This window comes from Dermacentor albipictus, chromosome 1, assembly GCF_038994185.2.
Source record: "Dermacentor albipictus isolate Rhodes 1998 colony chromosome 1, USDA_Dalb.pri_finalv2, whole genome shotgun sequence".
NCBI classification, from domain to species: Eukaryota; Metazoa; Arthropoda; class Arachnida; order Ixodida; family Ixodidae; genus Dermacentor; species Dermacentor albipictus.
This window is the reverse complement of record NC_091821.1, coordinates 492,153,845-492,175,970: the sequence shown is the minus strand read 5'-3', so window position 1 is coordinate 492,175,970 and position 22,126 is coordinate 492,153,845. Positions and strand designations below refer to the sequence as shown.

General features: G+C 46.6%; 1 protein-coding gene across 1 annotated transcript in view; it reads right to left on the bottom strand.

The window, feature by feature from the left end:
• The window catches only part of LOC135911962 (membrane metallo-endopeptidase-like 1), a 153,476-nt gene that overhangs the window by 66,123 nt on the left and 65,227 nt on the right, over positions 1 to 22,126 (bottom strand). Inside the window, exons 8-9 of the mRNA XM_065444334.1 lie at positions 19,580 to 19,687; positions 5,371 to 5,600 (exon numbers count right to left, since the gene is read on the bottom strand). Coding sequence (XP_065300406.1) covers positions 5,371 to 5,600; positions 19,580 to 19,687 — 338 coding nt within the window. The remainder of the gene's footprint in view (positions 1 to 5,370; positions 5,601 to 19,579; positions 19,688 to 22,126) is intronic.

The following is a 22,126-nucleotide window of genomic DNA, read 5'->3' as shown; positions in this document are numbered from 1 at the left end:
CCACGTCAGACCACCATCTGTGACGACGTCACCCGTATTGTTCACTCCGTGTGTTCCACGTCTCAGCCCAGCGTTCCCCAGTTCTCTAGCGGCCCTCCTCGTCCTCGGCAGTCCTTTCCCGCCACATCTCGCTGCAACCCGTCCTATTGGCGCACCCCTGATGACCTGATGACCGGCCGATCTGCTTCCAATGCTGTCGCATCGGCCACGTCGCTCGTCACTGCCGCAACCAATGGTCGCCACCTCCTCGGACATACGCCGCCGCTTATTGCCGCACCCTTGGACCTTCCGTGTCCTATACCACCCGCCATGAATCCACTGCCTCTGATGCTCCTGCTCCGAACCTTCGCTACAGCCGCTCGTCCTCACCCCGACGCCATCAGTCTCGTTCGCCCCAACCCCATCGCTTCTCTTCGCCGCCTATCGCCTCCCGGATCCTGCCGGAAAACTAGGCACTGCAGCTTCTGGAGGTGAAGCTGCGTTGTCGACCCTGCCCTCAAATCCTCTGCTCACGTTACCCACGAACCGAAACCTTCATGACGTCGACGTTTACGGCTATCCTGTCACGGCACTCATCGATACAGGAGCACATCTTTCTATTATGAGTGCTGCCTTCCGACGACGACTGAACAAGCTCCTCACCCCAGCGTCGACACGCATCGTCCCCGTTGCGGATGGTGGTACTGCGCCTATCATCGGCATGTGTACGGCACGCGTCAGCATCGCCGGTCACCACACTCTTGTCCACTTCACCGTAATTGCTCATTGCCCCTACGACCTCATTCTCGGCCTCAATTTTCTCTCCACCCATTGTGCTCTTATTGACTGCTCTTCCAGTACCCTTCGCCTTGAGTGGCCAATTCTCGCAGAACCTTCTCACGCACCCCACTGCCGCTTACGCCCCACCGGCTTTCTTCGCCTGCGGCCAAAGTCCATAGCCTACATTGAACTGTTGTCTTTCCCACCAGTTGCTCATGGCAAGTACCTCGTCACTCCTCTGCCCGACATTTCAATACAGTATGACGTCACCGTGCCTCACAGTATAGTTACTATTACTGCGAACCACACTCGCATGCCCGTCAGTAACTTTGGATTGGAAAAGCAAATTCTACCGCAAGGTATTTGCCTTGCCACAATTGATCGTCTCGGCGACCAATACGTGGCAGCGTTATCGACCGATGGTTCTCGCGAGCTTAGCACGCCCCTCGCGCCAGCCTCGGGCGTCGATCCCAACATAAAAAAAATGGTTGCGACGGACCTGTCCTCTACGCAGGCTGAAGACTATTGTGAAGTATTATCGTCCTACCACGATATTTTCGACTTCGACGACCGCCCTTTAGGCCAGACACTCGCGGTCAAGCATCGGATTCTTACTGGCAATGCTGCGCCTATTCGCCGACGACCGTATCGAGTTTCTGCGTTGGAACGCCGAGTAATTCAAAATGAAGTGAACGAAATGCTCGATAAAACATCATTGAGCCTTCTTCGCATCCCTGGGCGTCACCTGTGGTGTTGGTTAAGAAGAAGGACGGCACGTGGCGCTTCTGTGTGGACAACTGTCATCTGAACAACATTACAAAGAAGGACGTCTACCCACTCCCACGTATAGACGACGCCCTTGACTGCCTGCTCGGTTCCAGCTATTTCTCGTCTATTGATCTTCGTTCGGGATACTGGCAGATTGCTGTTGACAATATGGACAGAGAAAAAACCGTGTTCATCACACCTGATGGCCTTTACCAATTTAATATTGTGCCGTTTAGATTATGCAACGCCCCTGCCAACTTTGAGCGTATGATGGACTGCTTGCTAAAAGGTTTCAAGTGGTCCACATGCCTCTGCTACCCCGACGACGTCGTCGTCTTCTCGCCAACGTTCGACACTCACATTGAGCGTCTCACAACTCTACTTGATGTATTTCGAAAGGCGAAGCTACAACTTAACTCGTCCAAATGTCGCTTTGGCCATCGAGAAATTGCTCTTCCGGGCCATCTCGTTGACGCTTCCGGAGTACAGCGTGATCCCGACAAAACTTTTTTCCGGTTCCGAAAAAGTTTCCGGTTCCGAAGACAGCCGCAGACGTTCGAAGTTTCGTAAGGCTGTGCTCGCACTTTCGTCGTTTTGTTCCAGTTTTTGTGACAATTGCTAGGCCCCTAACTAATATTTTGAAGAAGGGCGTACAATTCTCGTGGGGTACTGCAACTCACCACCCATTCTCGTCCACTTCAACCCTCATGCCCCTGCAGAATTTCGTACAGATGCCAGCGGTCATGGCGTAGGTGCCGTCTTAGCACAGCGTCAGCATGGCAAGGATCGTGTTATTGCTTATGCGAGCCGCCTCCTAGCACCATCGAAGCGCAACTATTCAATTACGGAACAAGACTGCCTTGCTGCTGTCTGGGCGGTTGCGAAGTTCCGTCCTTACCTTTACAGTCGCCCTTTTTCCGTAGTCACTGACCATCATGCTCTCTGCTGGGTCTCATCGCTAAAAGATCCTACACGCCGGCTTGGTCGATAGGCTTTGAGGCTACAAGAATTTTCATATTCCGTGGTGTACAAGTCTGGCCGCCTGCACCAAGACGCTGACAGTTTGTCGCGCTACCCTGTTGAGAAATCTTACTCCTCCAATATTGCAAGTGCTTCTTGCGTATTCTTTGTATCCCAGCTGCTTCATTTCACCGATGAGCAACGCCGTGACGCCTACTTCAGAGCACTCATCGACCGTTTTGAACACTCTCCGGCCGTTGCTGCTGTACGCCTCTTTGTCCTCCGCGATGGTACTCTGTGCCGTCCTAACCTTCATCCAGACGGCTCTGACTTCCTACTTGTAATGCCTAAACACCTCCGCTCCACCGTTCTAGAAGAGCTGTACGACGCACCGACGGCAGGACACCTCGGCGTATCTCAAACCTATGACCGTGTACGTCGCCGTTTTTTCTGGCCAGGCCTTGCCCGTTCCGTACGACGTTACGTCGCCGCATGTGAACTCGGCCAACGGTGCAAGAAGCCTTCCCAGCTCCCCGCTGGTTACCTGCAGCCGCTTGGCAACTCTGCCGAGCCCTTCCATCGTGTCGGCTTAGACCTTCTGGGCCCATTTCCGGAATCTACATCAGGAAACAAGTGGGTTGCAGTCGCGGCGGACTACGCAACCCGCTACGCCGTAACCCGTGCTCCTCCAACCAGTTGCGCAACTGATGTTGCGGACTTTCTCCCACATGATATAATTTTGATACATGGTGCTGCGCGTCCATTGCTTACAGACCGCGGCCGTACCTTTTTGACCAAAGTAATTGACGACATCATGCGTGCCTGCTCAATACAGCATAAATTTACCACCTCCTACTACCCCCAAACGAGCGGCCTCACTGAGCGTTTGAACTGCACCCTTACAGACATGCTATCCAAATACGTTTCAGACGACCACCGTGACTGGGACCTGGCTCTACCTTACATTACCTTTGCATGCAACTCTTCCCGTCTTGAAACTGCTGGCTTTTCCCCGTTTTACCTCTTGTATTGCCGCGAACCGACGCTACCACTGGACACTGTGCTTCCGTCCGCCAAAGCTTCAACTAGCGATTATGCCCGTGATGCAATCGCCCATGCTGACCATCCTCGCCAACTTGCGCGCGCGCTCGTCTACAAGTGTTTCAAGACAGGCAGAAACAACGCTAAGACCTCCGTCCCTGTGATGTTCATTTCGTGCCCGGCGCCCTCGTGTTGGTTTGGTCACCATCGCGTAAAGTCGGCCTTTGTGAAAAACTGCTTTCCTGTTACGCGGCGCATATCGCGTGCTCCGAAAGGTGACCGATGTCACCTAAAAATTGTTCTAGCCATGCCCACTACCTCCTACGGTGTGACAACCAGTGACATTGTGCACGTTGCCCGACTCAAGCCCTGCAACTCGCCAGGCACCTTGGATATTTAACAGCACCGTGACGGTGTTTTTGCCGCCGGGGGGTAGTATTACGATATCACCGAGCCATGCTCAAGACCGCGAGAACGACGAAGAAGTTGGTCGGTGCCCTTGGCACGAGCGAGCGTCAGCTTGGCTGCCTGGCTCCAGTGTAAATAGCGTGTAAATACCCTTTTTCGTCTGTGTATTTCCACACGTAACAATAACTTGGCGTTTCTTGATCAAATCTTTCGTCTCCTGCGATAGCTTACTGACATCCTGTCTAAGGGAGTTTCCACCGACTTCTATTACACTCTCCTTAATGATGCCCACAAGATTGTCTTTCACATCTTCAGCATTAAGGTCCTGCTCTTGAGTTAAAGCCGAGTACCTGTTCTGTAGCTTGATCCGGAATTCCTTTATTTTACCTCTTACCGCTAACTCGTTGATCGGCTTCTTATGTACCAGTTTCTTCCGTTCCCTCCTCAAGTCTAGGCTAATTCGAGTTCTTACCATCCTATGGTCACTGCAGCGCACCTTGCCAAAAACGTTCACATCTTTTATAATGCCATTCGGCCTCCTCCACGTCCACTTTTGGCTACCCCGCTTGCAGAAGAAGGTATTCATTATCCGCATATTATTCTGTTCTGCATACCCTACTAATAACTCTCCCCTGCTCTTCATAGAGGCTATGCCATATTCCCCCCTGATTTGTCTCCAGCCTGCTTCTTGCCTACCCTGGCATTGAAGTCGACCATCAGTATAGTGAATTTTGTTTTGACTTTACCCATGGCCGATTCCACGTCGTCATAGAAGCTTTCGACTTCCTGGTCATCATGACTGGATGTAGAGGCGTAGACCTGTACAGCCATCAATTTGTACCTCTTATTAAGTTTCACAACAATACCTGCCACCCTCTCGTTAATGCTATAGAATTCCCGTATGTTACCAGCTACATCCTTGTTAATCAGAAATCCGACTCCTAGTTCTCATCTCTCCGCTAAGCCCCAGGTAGCACAGGATGTGCCCGCTTTTTAGCACTGTACATGCTTCTTTTGGCCTCCTAACTTCACTGAGCCCTATTATATCCCATTTAATGCCCTCTAATTCCCCCAACAGCACTGCTAGATTCGCCTCCCTAGATAACGTTCTAGCGTTAAACGGTGCAGGTTCAGATTGCAATGGCGGCCTGTCCGGAGCGAGGGATTCTTATCATCCTCTGCTGCGTCGCAGGTCTGACTGGCGCCGTGGTCCGTTGCGTCGCAGCTGCTGGGGACTGAGTGCCTGGGATTTATTGTTGTATTCATATGAGAGGTAATTTTACAGGGTGGTAATAAAATTTTACGTAAAGAAGGCATAATATGTCCATCCATGGGAACACTGTGCAAATTCCGGTTCATGAGCACTTTAAAACACGCATAATTCAGTCGCCTTTCTGAAAATTATCGTTAGAACAGGCGCTGCAGCTTTCTTACCGTGGATATTGGTGTGAATTTCCCTATTCGCCATATATCGGCATAGCGAGACGGGAAGACCAGATATAAGAGGGCAAACCAGGCGAATAGTTTCATCGCTCTTCCTGGGTTCGAGGTATCACTTTGGAGATAACAAATGACATCCAAGGCGTGGAGGTCAACCAGGTAGAGATAGTCTTGCTTCTCTCCTTTCAAATCGAGGCGGTCCCAAAGAGCAAATTCCCACTTATCTGTCAAAAAGAATAAATCGTAGAGCTTGATGGAGTGGAATTCTAACATGCCCTTTCGAACCGCTAGCGTTAAACCACTGAGGCCCTAAACGTTTGCGGCATGACATGGCCTTCCATATTAATAGAATGCTTCTAAGTATAGCAGTTAAAATTTTTGCATGCGCTGTAATTACAGCTTGCTAGTCTCTTATCAGTGAAAATGACAATGTAACCCAGATGGGAAAAAGAAGGCAGGAAAGAAACACTGAATTATTTAAACAGAACAGTGGTAAAAACATATTGAGTTTCTAATTATAACATTATATTAGGGTAACGCGCGGCAGAACGAGGCGCGGGGCGAAACACGCCATTTTCAGGTTAAGCTTTCGTATCCCCAAATTGCACACTTTTTAGTGCCGTAATAGATTAATGACAGGTGACACTGTTCAACCACTTTGTTAGGCTATAAAAGTTACCTTAGAGAGCTTTGTGCACTGAGGGGAAAACTGTGGACTTAGTGTTTGTCAGTTGGTGAGCCGACAAGAACAGGAAGAAATCATAGGCTGTATGACTTAAAACTATTCCATTCTCACTTTATCGTAGTCTTCTGACTTCATATTTACAAAGCCGCTGACACAAGCATCAGGCCGTGACTGGCAGCCTTGTTTAAACGGCACAATCAAACGCCCTCCTCGTCTATCCGTGGTTACATTTGTTCGCTTTGAAGGCAAATAGCATTCGCTACCTCGATAGGTTTTTCGGATCTAATTGGCTTACAAGAGGCGAAGAGCGAACAGCAGTGTGGAGGGTATTGGTATGTGCAGTCTAGCGCAGGAAAAGTAGATAACCGGATGTGACCAGTTTATTTATGGTGGTGACGACCACTGTTGCTCTGGTGCCGTGCTTGGGAAGCGAGGCGTCCGTGTAGAGAACCTCGGGGTTCTCTTCCAGCTGTCCAGCCACTGCCTCGGCGAGCGCAGAGCGTCTTTCGTCATTCCTCCCCGGCTGCATGTTCCGGGGGAGTGGCTTGATCTTAATACGCCGAAGCAGAAGAAGTCGCCATGGCCTTCGCACTCGCACAACCGGGAGTGAGGACCATGGTCGCAGGCTCCAAGACCGCATACGCAAGCTTCCGCAAGGGGAACATCTCTCCCGCGGCACTAGCGATCCTCACCAAACGCTAATTACCGGGACGGGCCGTTGAGCTCGTGTGGAAGGCAATGCACTCGCCGACCACTATGTCCGAGAACTGTCGATCCGGGCCGAGGACGAGCCAGAGCTACCGCACCCAGTGACAAATTACAAAGACATCACCGAAATGTACAGAGGGGACAGATGTAGGCATCGCCGTCCGCATCCGCAACTCAGCCGAAGGCAGCAAACGATCGTTTGACGCACGCAAGCATGGTCGCTAGCGCATCCCGTGTTCTTGCACAAGATGTTCCCAACCGAGCCTGACACTTCATGGCCGTTTTGCAGACGATCAGAAGGCACTCCAGCACACATCCTTGCATAGTGCACTAAGCTCAAGAACCCTCCACCATCCCTAGCCCCCCCTCCACAGCCCCCCCCCCCCCCGAGCGATGGGAGACCGTGTTGTACAGCCCCGACCTACCGCACGAGCTCGCGCTGGTGGCTAGGGGCCCGGAACTGCTGGGCGCATATGGCACCTGAGAAGAAGGTTCAACGCCATCTGTGGCCAGCGCGCACCAACATTTGTTAAGGGGTCAACAAAAGTTTACTCTCTCTCTCTCTCTCGAATCGAATGTGAAGGGCCGTGTCGGCGTGAGAAATCGGTTGGCATCACCTAGCATCGCTTGCGCTAGTTGGTTCCAAATTGCGGCGGTGTGCAACGGTAGCATAACAATACCGTCTAAAAAGGATACTGAGTGATAGGGACTTGGCAGAGCGATGTCGCATACGCTCGGCAACGTTATTATGCCACCCAAACATGTTTACTGTACAGTGAGAGATCCATTTCTCCCAACCGCTCGGAGTAGCCACAACCACAGCGATAGGTTGGTAGCCAACGTTTATGCCTTTTGTAACGTGGCAGTATCCAACTGAAAAAAAAAATCTGCTTTTTTCGGCATAATAATGAATCTTTACTATTTACACTTCACTTTGAGGGGGTAAGTTTTCACTGATTTGTGGTGTGGCGGGTCACACAGATGACGTGGGCGCAGGCAAAATATTTGACCACTAATGTAGTGCTCTTGGCGAAAAAGGTGCAAAATCGTAAATTTATTACAATACCAATTATGGGACTCTCTTAGTGCAATTCCGCCGTCGTCGTTGCCGTGATGTTCCCATTGAGCCCAAGTTTGTGCGAGTGAAATCGTGGAAAGGTGAGTCGAGCATGGTGGTACGAAATCGCATGCCCAAGGGAAGCACACGGCGGCGGGGCGGAGGGAAGGGAGGAAGCGCGCTGTCTTCCGTCGCAAGCGAGGCACCGGGGGAGGGGGGGAGGGAGGGGACGTTCTATTCCGGCGGTGGCTGTGCATGGCGCAGCCTACCGAAGCTACGCAAGCCCTAAGTTCTAAGCTATCTGCGATGGGAACAGAGTATTGAGGCGCCTTGGGCTGTTAGTTTCGTGTGCGCTATGTTCTAACCACTTAGTTCGCGATAAAGCGAGATACAGCCCGAAGGTCATTTAACTGGCTGCTGCTCCTGTGCTTTATCTCGCCAGCGCTTTGACAGCGAGTGCCCGTGGTCATCGAGTAAAATGTGTTCCTGTTTGCCTGTGCGCGTGACACCACGTTTTGTAATTTATTTAGTAAGTTCACCTTTACAAATATACGCGGCCGAAAAAAATTTCTATACTTACGTCGCATAGCTGTCTAGGAAGTTGTAATCAGAGCAGATACTTTGCCTTTTGTGCAAAACTTACTTTTTTTCTTATGTTCGGCTTAATCACGCATATTCATGCTTATAATCGCTGTGTGGGCCTCATCATATCACATGGGGAGTTTCCTCGGTGGCCGTTACGTCCCATTTCATACGTGCAATTTCGCGGAGGCTCGAAAGAAAGTTTGGAAAATGTTAGAGCGTTAGTGGCAGAAATTAAATACAAATAGATTTGAATAGCGGCACCTCATTGTGCCCTACTTGACCTATACCTACACCTGTTATGGTTCTCTACAAACGAAAATTTTTATTTTATTTTTCCCGTTCACTAGTACACCGATATGAAATTTCAGCTCCATACTTCCGAATATTCACTCTCATGAAGTCTGTCTAATATACAAGGCAGTGGCAAAGCACACCAAGCTGTCTCCAAATAATTATTATTCAACCGATTCTTCGTTATCACTCTTTCCAATTTCTGTACGTTTGTATGAGATGTGCCGCACGTTCTTGAGAGAGGCATTCAGTTCTTCCTTCGCAGAAAATTAGATGCAAAAATATACCAAAGACGTCACTTCTACCAGGGGATCGAATTAAATGGAATCGCACCAGAGGCTTTTTGGTGTGCCGAAAAACAATTCTGCAGAAGCTTTTTCGAAGACCTCGGAACAAAGGAAGGCGTACTTAAAATGGCAAGACGTTCCATAACATTTCTCCTATGGCCATAAAAAAACATTTTAATGAGAGAATGCAGAGCTGTGCCCAGCCTCTCCTCATCTACTTGCCAGGCCAAATGCTCCCTCATGTCTCGCTCTCTTACACAAAATGTAGAAATTGTAAAAGACGGCGATATGAAGCAAATGCGACAATATTCATAGTGTTTGTTTACTAGTAAACCAGATGAAGAAAAAGAGTTCTGCTTGTAACATATGCCTCACACCAAAAGGAACTGGCAGCGTTAGTATTGGAAAAATGTGTGTCGCAACGGAGCACCGTAGTCTGTGCGCCTTCATTGGCCGTGTTGCTACCATGAAGGCTATTTTGTGGCTCTTGGGGGCGAACTTTAGGTGCTTTGTTTGCAAGTAATAACTTACGTTATTTTTCGCATTGTCTCCCTATTCTTCTAGACCTTTCCCACTTTTCCAAGGGTAGGGAGGCGAAACGAGCATTTTTTACTGCTATAAAATATTTTTTCTCTATTACTTCGCCCGATTCCAGTGTAAATATACTTTAAGACCAAGAGGGCAAGTGCTCAGCGAATATTCTCATTGGATCTTGTTACAAGTATCAAAAAGAGATTGGATCAGTTTGCAAATTTTTGCGTTGCTTTGCCTTGCGTTACTATAAATGCCGTGTCGGAAACATGACCAATAAAAGGATCGCGTCGATTAAAAACCTTCCGCTTTAAAAGCGTGTTTTTTCAATATTTCAATAACTGCAAAGCGTCAGTCGCAAGCATTGCAACTTTGAGGTGCGAACGCACAATTGGTGAGCATGTTTGGTGTCAGCGATTCGGTTTTTATTTTCCTAAAATTCAATGAACCTTTTTTTGTCTTAATATTAACGAACTGTTCTTCATTTTCACGATTTTTGACGAATCTATTTTTGCAATTGAGCTATCACGAAATTTGTTTTGGTGTCGAGTCTATAAGAACATCTTTTCTTGTAAATAGTTAGTTCAATATCTTTACAGGCACTTAAACATGCTGTTTAACGCCAGATTATGCTTTTTAAAACTTTAATTTCACTTATGAGTGATAATTATATAATTTTCAAGATTCAGCCGAAACAAGAGGACACCTCACGATCATATGTAGTCAACAACAATGAATCCAAAGAAAGCATCGGGGAAATTAGCTGTGGTTGAAATAGAAATATATAAAGTTATTAAGAAAAGGGAAATGAAAGTGCACGAAAACAACTTCTCGCCGCTGGGGGACGAACCCACAACCTCGGCATTACTCGTGCGTAGGTCCACGCATTGTTCTACGGCGATGGCCATCAGTTCACCCGCTAACCTGGGTATTCATGTTTACTCTTGATCTGGCCCTGCAGTGTGAGCCAGCGCCATTCATACCCCTGGTGGGCGGATTTAGAAGAGCGTTTTTTTGGCCGGTGACGTCACGTAACATGTGAACTCAAAAGAGCAGGCACGTGGCTAATATCCACGTGCCTAATAATAAGTGGTGATTTTCAGTGGCTAAAAAAATGCTTTGTTGTTCAAATCACTTTTTGCTTAAACGCAACAAATAGCGTCTTCTTTCAAAAGTAAGTGGAACAACAGTCCATTTTTACCTCAATGTCTACGCAGCGTATATCGGCACCTGTGATGAATTCGTTCCAAGTGAATATGCCTTGCGAACTCACATGCTAATATTCGTTTATTGAGATATACGCTGTAACGTAAAGCATTAAAACTTATTAAGTGCAGTTAAGGTAATTATTCCTTGTAGCATATTAATTTCATCCTAGAAGTCATGACTGCCTCATCGGGAAATTCAGCTTTGCTACGATAGGCAATAAAAAAAAATTGCTGCATCTAAAGAATATCCTATATATTAACCATATTGTTAAGGACAGGGTCATACTCTCAATTTTGACATGAATTAACTACACAACCGGACAAAGTATTATCGTGCCATAAATTTTAAAGTCATAAGCAGGGCTCTTCTTTTTTCATGTTCTGAAAATGTAAGCTGATTTGTTCCGTTAAGCTGAACAAGATTACATAAACTCCGCTTGTCTAACTTCGTTTGTGTAAGAGAAGGGAAATCAAGTTGCCCGCCCTAATAGATTTGTATTGTGGACAACGGGATATTTGTGTCCTAATTGCACAAGTTGTGCTGTTTATGTGACGCACGGGAACACGTAAATAGATTATGTTCCATCCCATCTGACAGCTCTATTCTGGCCAGTTGAGAGATTCGTAGATTTAAAATGCAGTCAACATCATTGATCAAGGACGTAGTCATACGTTACTGCAATTTACAGAATGTAGAGTCTCAATCTGAATTCTAGAACATCGTAACATTCTTCTTCGTAGGGAAAGTGGTTCGCGCGCTTTTACGTTTTCTTATTACTTAAACACTAAGCAGAAGATTACTTACTTGGCGTGAGTATAAGCATATACGTGAATCACAACTTAATTGTGTCATTACAGAAGTCAGGAGAAAAGCCTTTTTATTAGGCAAGGCTGAATATTAAAAGTTTCAGATACTATAGGCATTCGTTATAGGCACTGGAAAATTAAGTATACGGTATTATTTAATACTCAATACTAAGCAAACTTTGAGAACAACCGATTGATAATATCTGCTGAGTGTTCTGCGTGTGCTAAACAAAGTATCAAAAGTTATCACTAGTGATGAATAGCAAAAGTTTTCAAGGTAAGGCAAAAACAAAATGAGTAATCCGAGGCTTCCTTTAGGAATCGCGGTAGAAGCCTACCTGACAACCTATGACTTCTACTTGTAGTCTGTCATGTAACGTTTGTCGCGGTCTAGTCCTTAAGTAGATTTATCTTTTGCACTACAAGCTGGGTTATTTTCCTCGCAACGAGTCCCCTTAAATGAGTCTACGACACGTGGGTCCTTCAGCAGCTTTTCTTTTTACAACTTTGATGTTTCTTTGGCGAGATTTAATATTTTGGAAAGCAAGACATGCAGCAGTCATTCTTTTTTGAAAACTTGCTTGCAGCAAGGCTCAAAGTTGTGGAAAGGCTATTAGTGATTTTCCATTTAAAACTTATCATGGTCTGTAATAGTTAGCTCTCTTTTTTGCAGTAGTGATCTCAAGTGTGGTATATACCTATACACAAATATACAGCACACATGTAAAGGTTCAGTGGATGGTTCATTTCAATTTGAATGAGAACTAAAAGACCACATTTTATCATCTGCAACCACTTAGTTAAGTCTTTCTTTTTCCTTTTCTCTCTTCCAAATGTACATTTGGTCACGCTACACAAAAGTTCATTTGGTCATCTCATTATCCATTTCCTTTCATAATAGCGTTGTAGTTTTATAATTAGTCGAATGTAATAATAATTATTATTTTTTGCTAGCATGTGTGCAGCGGATTTGTGTTAGTACTGCCAAACCTAAACCAATACTACTTTTGCTATTTTTTTAGATATTTTACTATATTTGCTGCAGCTCTTTATATTTTTACTTATACGCTGTACAGGAGGCCCCATTACGGCCTTTGACCTCAGGACCTCCTCCTGTGTAATATTTGCTTGTGCTGTATCTTGTCTATTATTAATAGAAAAACCTCTTTCGAACGCTCAGTGAGGCCGTTCATTTGTGAGTAGTAAGAGGTGGTAATAGTAGAGCAGACACGCAAGATGTCGTCATTGACTTTGGATGGAGACATACGGGCACGTTTCGTGAGTATTTGACGCTAGCACCATGCATCAAAATTATATTGTCTAGGAGGAAGTCTGCAACATCAGTTGCGCAACTGGTAAGAAGAGCACGTGTTATGGCATAGCGGGTAGCGTAGTCCGCAAGGACGGCAACCGACTTCTTGCCTTATGTAAATTGCGGAAAGGCGCCGGGAAGGTCTAAATAGACTGAACGCAAGGGCTCGGCCGGGATGTCGAGTGGCTGCAGGTAACCAGCGGCGACATGGAACGGCTTCTTGCGTCCTTGGCATACGTCGCAAGCGGCGACGTAACGTCGTACGGAACGAGCCAGGCCAGGCTAGCAAAACCGGCCGCATACTTAGTCGTGGGTTCTATACACACCGAGGTGTCCTGATGCTGGTGCGTCGTGTAGCTGTTCTAGGATGGTTGAGTGGAGCTGTTAAGGCATTACAAGTAGGAATTCCATCCATATGAAGATCACGACGGCAGAAGGAACCATCGCAGAGGGCGAAGAGGCGTACAGTAGCATCGGTTGGAGAATGTTCAAAACGCTCGATGAGTGCTTTCATGTAGGCGTCACGAGGTTGCTCGTCGGCGATATAAAGGAGCTGTGATACTGAGAAAATGCAAGCAGCAGTGTCAGTACTTGAGTAGTCAGATTCAACAGGGTAACGTGAGAAGGTGTCAGCGTCTTGCTGCAGACGGCTAGGCTTGTCAACCATGGAGCCTCAAACAATTGGAGCCTCAATACCCATCTACCAAGCTGGCCACAGAAATACCTTAGGTATGAGAGTCAGTAGAGAGCATGATGGTCGGTGACTACGGAGAAAGGACGACCTTAGAGGTAGGCAGGAAATTCGCAACCGCCTAGACCGCAGCAAGGCATTTCATTAGCTGCGCTCATACAGGGATAGGAACCGGGTTGCATAAGCAATAATACGATTCTGGACACGCCGAAGCTGGGCTGGGACAGCACCTACGGCACGACCGCTGGCATCTATACGCAAATCGTTAAGGTCATCCGAGTCGATGTGGGCGAGGATGGTTGGTGAAGTGCCAAGGGTGACGAGACGAGAGAAGGCGGTGGCTTCTGAAGTGCCACTTTAGAAATGTATGTCTTTCTTCAAGGTATTAGTGAGGGGTCTAGCAACTGCAGCAAAATACTGAATAATACCCAAGTATGAGCACATATGTACAAAACTTCGAACATCTGCGAATGTCTTCAGAATCGGAACATTTCGCGCAGTTCTAGGTTTGGCGGGATCAGGCTGTACTCCGGTAGCGTCGACGAGATGGCCCGAAACAGTTTTTTGGCAGCGGCTAAAACGACATTGTAACAAGTTCAGTTGCAGTTTCGCCTTTGGAGAAACATCAAGTAACGCGACAAGGTGTCTCCATCTTGCTGCAGACGGCCAGACTTGTCAACCATGGAGCCTCAAACTATCGGAGCCTCAAAGCTCATCTACTTTACCGCCCTGTAAAATCCTTAAGGCATGAGAGCCAGCAGAGAGCATGCTGTTCAGTGACTACAGAGAAAGGATGACCACAGAGGAAGGCAGGGGGCTTCACAACCGTGTAAGGTGAGTGTCAAACGTTGGTGAGAAGATGATGACGTTGTCGAGGTAGCAGAGCCATGTGGACTATTTAAAACCTTGAAGCAAGGAGTCTATCATGCGATTAAATGTAGCCGCATCGTTGCATAATACAAAGGCAATCCCTTTAAATTGGTATATGTCATCGGGTGTTCAGAAAATGGTCTTTTCTCTGTCCACATAGCCACCAGCAATTTGCCAATATCTAGAACGAAGATCAGTAGAAGAGAAATAGCTGGAACCATGGAGGCAGTCAAGGGTGCCGTGTATATGTGGCAGCTGGTCTTTCTTAGCAGGTTTGTTCAGATGATCATAGTCTACACAGAACAGTCACGTGGCGTTCTTCTTACCGAACACCACGGGTAACACCCAGCTACACGAAGGCGGCTCAATGGTGTTTTCATTGAGCATATTGTGGACTTAACCTCTAATTACTCGGCTTTCCGACGCAGAAGCTCGATATCATCGTCATCGTTGAATAAGCACCACAATGAATGCGATGCTTGACCGTGAGCGTCAGACCGTAACGGCAACCGATGATGTTCGCCCACAGTTAGAATTTGCGTCATCAGTATGGTCACCACATCAAAATTATTTAGTTGATATGCTAGAAAAAATTCAGAACAGGGCATCGCGCTTCATCACAAGTAACTACGACAGAACTTGCAGCGTGACCAAGATCAAAGCAGATATTTCGCTCCAGCCACTTGAAACTCGTCGCACGATAAGTCTTCTTTGCCTTTTCCATAGATACGTCCATGGTAATCGAGCTCATGTGTTGCCGCTTGAAGTACCAGCGCGCACGTCACGTCGCCTTAACAATAGACATAGTTTCATGCGCATATTCGGTAATACACTGTCATTTAACGCATCAGCAGTGCCACGTGTCATAACCCTATGGAACAGCCTTCCTGATAACATTGCGAGCATAAGAGATCATGACGCTTTTCGTGAAGAATTGCTGAATTTCCTGTAGAAACCTTGTATAAGGATGTTATTGACCTGCTTTCCTTCGCTGTTTTTCACACTTGTATTTTTATATTTTCGTGAGCATGAGTATATTACTGTGTTTACGCTCTCTAAAGCTTAGCCTAGACAAACATTTATTGAACTTCGCTTTACTTATCTTGTGAATGCATGTATAGATATTTATATTCTCTACTCCTGTACTGCTTTACTTATCTTGTGAAAGCCTGTATTGATGTTTATATTATTTACTCCTGTTGAAACACTTAGTTTGTGTCCCCCCTTACCTAATGCCCTTAAATGGGCCTGTAAGGTATTTTAAATAAATAAATAAATAAAAAATGTCTCTGCAGGACTATCAAACATTGCAAAGGTCTTCAGCTTGCGCAGAGAACAGGTCCGCCACAACGATTTTCTTGATGTTGAAATCTGCGGCCGGGGCTGGCGTTACGGGCCTGCTAGGCACTGAAGAATCATCGGTTGATAAAGCTGCTACTTGATGGTCACTTAGAGAATCAACGTAGGCAAAGCAAAAATCAACGTAGGCAAAGCAAAATACCTTGCGGTAGAATTTTCTTTGCTAATCCAAAGTTAAAAATAGGCCTGTAAGTCAGGATAGTAGTATTGGTAAGAACATTGTGAGGCACGGTGACGCCATACTGCAGTGGTAAATTGGGCAAAAGAGTGACGAGATACTCGCCATCACGAACAGGTGGGTAAAACGACATTTTAATGCAAGATATTGACTTTGGTGGCAGGCGACTAAAGCGGGTGGGGTGTAAGCGGCACGGAGGAGCGTCAGAAGATCATGCGAGATATAGCAGCTGAAGGCGAAGGGTAGTGGAAGAGCCGAGTGCGTGGAGAGGAAATTGAGTGCGATAATTAGGTCGTGGGGGCAACGGGCAATCGCAGTGAAGAGCACAGGAGTGTGGCGGTCGTCAATGCTGACACGTGCCGTGCACATGCCGACAATATGAAAAGTATTGCAATCCGCAACGCGAACAACCCGTGCCGACAGTATGCTAAGGAGCTTACTGAGTCGTCGTTGAAAGCAGCGCTAATAATAGAAAGATGGACTCCTGTATCAATCAGTGCAGTGACAGTATAGTAGTCGACGTCAAGAAGGATTTGTTTGATAGGTAACGCGAGCACAGGACTTAAATGTTGGGCCGACAACGCAGCTTCACGTCCAGAAGCTGCAGTGCCTACTTTTCCGGCTGGTTGCAGGCGCCGATAGGCGGGGAAGAGAAGCGACGGGGTTACGGTGAACGCGACTAATGGCGTTGAGGCGTCAAAGGATCATAGCTGGGGCAATTAGCGAAAGTGGTTTCATGTCGGGTGGCACAAAGAGAAGTAGGTTCAAGTTGCGGGTATAAGCGCCGGTGTGTGTGCCGGTGGTAGCCATCAGTTGCGACAATGACGAGCAACCCGGTCGATGCGGTAGCAGTGGAAACAGATAAGCTCGTCATCAGGGGTATGCCATTCAAAGGACTTGCGATATGTAGCGGAAAAAGACTGGCGCAGACAATGAGGTCCGCGGAAGAACTGAGGAACGCTGCGTTGAGTCGGCGAACACACCGAGTTGAGACCCATGTTCTCTAATTTCTGTCTGACAACGACCTGAATCATCGCAATCGTGGTCTCTTGTGGATCGGGCGGTGTTGCGGAGAAGGTTGGAGAACCGGCGTCCTCGAGCTCGCGCGGAACAATGCAGGTTACGTCATCGTAGGTGGTAGGCTGACGCGGTCGGCCCCCACATGTTGGCGTAGCAGCGGTCAATATCAGGTAGCCGCGTGATGTCGTGTGCGATACGGCGGCTCTTAGCTCGTTCAACGTGGCGGCATTCTTTTATGATGACACCGATAGTTGAGGCGTAGATGAAAACGGGGAAATTGAAAGCGTCGTCTGCGATTCCTTTTAGTATATTAGCCACTTTATCAGCTTCAGCCGTAGTGTCGTCAGCTTTGCGGCATTGAGCCAAGACCTTTTATGCGAAGCATATTAATAGAGCTCAACCCAGCTCCTCAGGCGCGGCGGTGTCGCCTTCTATACCACGTGACACCGTGACGTCACCACAGAGAAGAAACGGGGCTCCAACTCGCGCCGTCGCTCGCGGCGTCGCCTTCAAGGCTGACCACGTGACACCGTGACGTCACGACAGAGGAGAAACGGGGCTCCAACTCGCGCCGTCGCTCGCGGCGTCGCGGCGGTATATAAGCACCTGCGCTTGCCTCTGCTAGACACTCACGAGGTGAGATGCCTCCTGGAGACAGAGCTGCTCGTTGAAATGAGAAGCGAAGGTTGCGGCGTGCTACAGAGACTGTTTCTAGGTGGCTTTGCTACGGCGCAGCGACTACGCGGCCCGCATCGGACGCGGTGAGCGTCGAGCAACGCAGCGTTCAGCGCTACCACGAAATGTGCGCCTGAGCAAGCGCCGCACGCCAGAGCCGACGCTGACGACACCGGCTTTTCTGTGACACGAGCTCCTTAACGCTGTCGCGGTAAAATAAAGGCTAGTAAGCTTCGCATCCTGGGCTTAACCTTAGCTAAGCCACAGCCATTTTTTTAATCTATGAAGCATGCGGCTCTGTACCAGTCTGAAGAGGAGTCGACCGGACCTCTGTCGCGGCAACCTAGTGCCCAAAGGAGTGGCCGAACAGTTCACGTAGCTTTTCTCTGAATATGTCTCAGTGGGTTATCTCGTCTTCACGCACTTGGAGCCACATGCGTTAGTTGCCGCTGAGATAGATTACTTTGATGAGCGTAATCATTGAGACCCACATGTCGTTAGTATTGACGCGTTCTACGTCATCCATTGGGCAACAGCTGTTCCTACAGACCAGACTACAAACCAGGGTTCTGATGGTGGACAAGCCTAATGATTAGAGCCGTATGACGAGCCGGAGCCGTTGCTGATACGCTCTCTTCAACGGGAGGCATGGTGACAAGCTCGATGTGCTAACCACTGCGGAGCTCCGTGGTTAGGATGGAATGGCAAACGTCCACGAAACAGAGGCTATTTACACCGTACTTACGCTGGAGCCAGACTACCAGGCAGGCACTCGGTGACTCCAATAGCCCAGACGCTTCATTGCTTTTCGCGCGGCGGCTCGTCTCTCGAGTAATTGTGGATGGTAGCGTAATTTTAACGCGACAGCGTTAAGGAGCTCGTGTCGCAGAAAAGCCGGTGTCGTTGGCATCGGCGGCGTTGGCCGTGAGCGATAAATCCCAGCAGGCACTTCATGAATAAAAAACAACTTGCAAGATGGGCTGGGTGGGAATCGAACCAGGGTCTCCGGAGTGTGAGACGGAGACGTTACCACTGAGCCACGAGTTCGATGCTTCCGAGCGGTACAGAAGCGCCTCTAGTGAACGCGGTGTTGCCTTAGAAACGAGCTGTTTCTAAGGCTCAGGCGCACATTTCGTTGTCGCGCCGAACGCTGTGTTGCTCGACGCTCACCGCGTCCGATGCGGGGCGCGCAGTCGCTGCGCCGTAGCCCATTGTCTTACGCCCCTTGGCGGGTCGACGGGAACGCTGTCGCGTTCCACTCTTGCAGGCGAAGCTTAAGCGTCTTCCAATTTTTAATTTATTTCTGCATATAGCTTGTCAGTGTTATTTTAAATGTTCATGGACACTGCATAATTTTAAAACGGCAATTGAAGTTCAACGATTCAACAACATGAATAAATAATCAGTAAGTAGCAACACCATAACTTGTAAATACAGACGTTGATATATATGAAGCTGCCAAAATTGTTCTGTGATGCATTATTGGAAATGTGTCACTAAATGGTGAGTATCGCTTTATCAAAAGTCCAGTAAGCATTGAAACTATTTCACTCAAAGATGACATATTCCGTTGTAGCTGCGCTGACAAATATGCACTTCATAGAACCGTGACATCTGCCTTTATTGCAGAGTTACGGATTTTAAGAATTCGTGCTTTCTTATATACATTACTTATTTTGGTAACATGTCTAACAAGTACCGGATTTTAAATGGGAATTCTGCTTCCTATACTTGCTGAGTTGCTGAATTCTGCCCAGCGTTTTGTCGCATACAAGCATTTTTTTGCGTTCTATTCGTATTTATATGTTGCAATCGGGCTTGCGTTGAGCTGGAACTACTTCTTCTTCCTTATATTTTCAAAATTATGCAACAGTAACAATGAACGGAGGCCATCAGCCAGAGGGCCTAGATTTTTTCAGGAGCACTGGTATTTGCAAACCTTTTGACATGCATCCATTCTTTCGTTGGAAAATTTCTGATAGCGTCATCAAACGTCTCCTGCCTGGTTCGGCGGAGCGAGAGTTCAGTGGCAAGATGAATCGATGAGCTGTATGGGAAGAAACATATTTGAATAAATGCTTTCACCGTACCAAGAAATAACCAGGTACTGTGCATGAACAGCTCAATAGGAAGCAAATTACACGTCTGTCTAGTTTACCGTTACATATATTTGTCTTATTGGTCACGAAATTCTGAGGAGTTGAGTTGCAGGTTCGCATTTGGAAAAATATGAAGTATAGTTGCTAGACGCTAAAGGTGAGTGTCGAACGTTGGCAAGAGGACATTGACGTTCTCGATATAGCAGAGCCATGGGGTAAATGAAAGTACACGAAAAGATAGCTTGCCGCCGTTGGGAGCCCAACGCACAACCTTCACATTACGGATGCGTTGCACTACCAATTGTGCTACGGCGACGGCTATCAATTCGTCCAATAAATTGGTATGTATGTTTAGTAGGTCTAGCCCTAGGAGGGGTTGCCAGCGCCACTGAGACCAAAGGTGGGCGGATGCGGTAAATCCTTTTTTGCCCGATGGCGTGACGCCACAGGCTACCTTAGCAGAGCAGGCACGTGGCTAATAAAGCCTCGTGCTTTAAGACAAGTTATCGATACCTCCACTTTCGTTTCCCTTTTCTTTATTATTTTCTACATTCTAATGTGAACCACAGCTAATTTCAGCGATGCTTTTTATTTTTTTATTTTCAATACTGCCAGTCTCTTTATCGAGACCATAGCAGGTGGGCATATTGTTACATGTAGGCGTTGATACAACATTATTCATAGAACATGTCAGTACAAAGTACAACAAACTAGATACGCTACATGTAGCTACACAGTACTGTCTGGAAAAATACAAAATGCAAAAAAAAGAAAGACATCGTTTCATGCATATAATTAGTGAAGTCAGCTGTAACAATAAAACAGATGTTATAAATACAATAAATTGTCTTTCAATACATTCTCGTGAAATATAAATGCAACACGACCATTTACAACCTAACAGTGCATGACTTAATACAATCTAACATAACATAACATAAGAGATAGATCTAAACAATGAAAAAAAGCAAATTTGCATAAGACTAAAATATTTCTAGCAGTTATTCCTTATTCTTTTCTATCATGTTACTAAAAATTGAAGGCGAGTCTATATCAGCTATTGCTGAGTCGAGGTGGTTCCACTACCTAACAGCAGTAGGGAAAAAAGAGTATCTAAATGTGTCCGTTTTACAAGGGTACTCAACTAACATTTTATTATGCTTATGGTGTGAAATACGGGACGTAGAGAAAGTAATGTGTTTTGAAGAATTTATGTTAAAGCAGTTGTGCAACAGGCTGTGTATCAATTTTAGCCGAGCTTGCTGTGCTCTGTTTACCAGTGTGTCCATTTCGGATTAAGCCAGGAGTTCTGTGGGTGAGTCAGTGGTTTTGTACTTGTGAATAAACCGTATTGCTTTCCTTTGAACTTTTTCCACTTCGGCTATGTTTGTCCTTGTGTGAGGAACCAAACCGTGTTGGCGTATTCTAGTACTGGCCGCACAAATGTTTTATAGCAAAGCAGTTTGATATGACTGGGAGCAGAATTCAGGGACCTTTTAAGGAAGAAAAGCTTACGGGTGGCTGCTGAAGTGATGTTGGCAATGTGCTTGTTCCACTTCAAGTCAGATACTAGAGTCAGTCCTAGATACTTGTGTCGCTGAACATTAGTTAGGGGTGTACCATTGAGAAGGTAGATGAATCCTGACTTAATCTTCTTTGTTGTTACTATCATTGTCACTAATTTCTTGATGTTAAATGACATTTTCCATTGTTCACACCAGGCATTTATCTCGTTAAGGCATTTGTTCAAAGTAAAGTGAGCTTCATAACTTCTTATTTCTTTGTATATAATGCAATCATCTGCAAAAAGGTTTATGCTGCATGCTATGTTATTGAAGATATCATTGATGTAAATTAAAAATAGTAAGGGCCCCAAGACCAAGCCCTGGGGAACACCAGATGTGACAGGAACTGCATCAGATGATGCTTCATCATGGAATACGAACCGTGAGCGTTGTGATAAAAAATCCCTAGTCCAGGCTGTAATGCTTCCATTTCCAATAATTGACTCCAATTTCGCGATTAGCTTGTTGTGACACACACAGTCGAATGCTTTGCTAAAATCTAGAAATATTATATTTGTTTGACCGCGGTTGTCAATAGTCTTTGCTAGGCCATGTATACCTTCAGTCAATTGTGTTACTGTTGACATCCCGTGCCGAAATCCATGCTGATTGCCTGATAGTATACCATTCTCTTCAAAATATGTTGTTAGGTGTTTTAAAATTATATGCTCTAGTATCTTGCACGATGTACTAGTTAGTGATATCGGTCTGTAGTTGGAAGGAGAGTTTGTGTCACCTGATTTATGGATTGGTATTATCTTTGCTTTTTTCCAGTCATCTGGCACACGTCCGGTTGAAAGTGATATGCGATAGATAATGCCA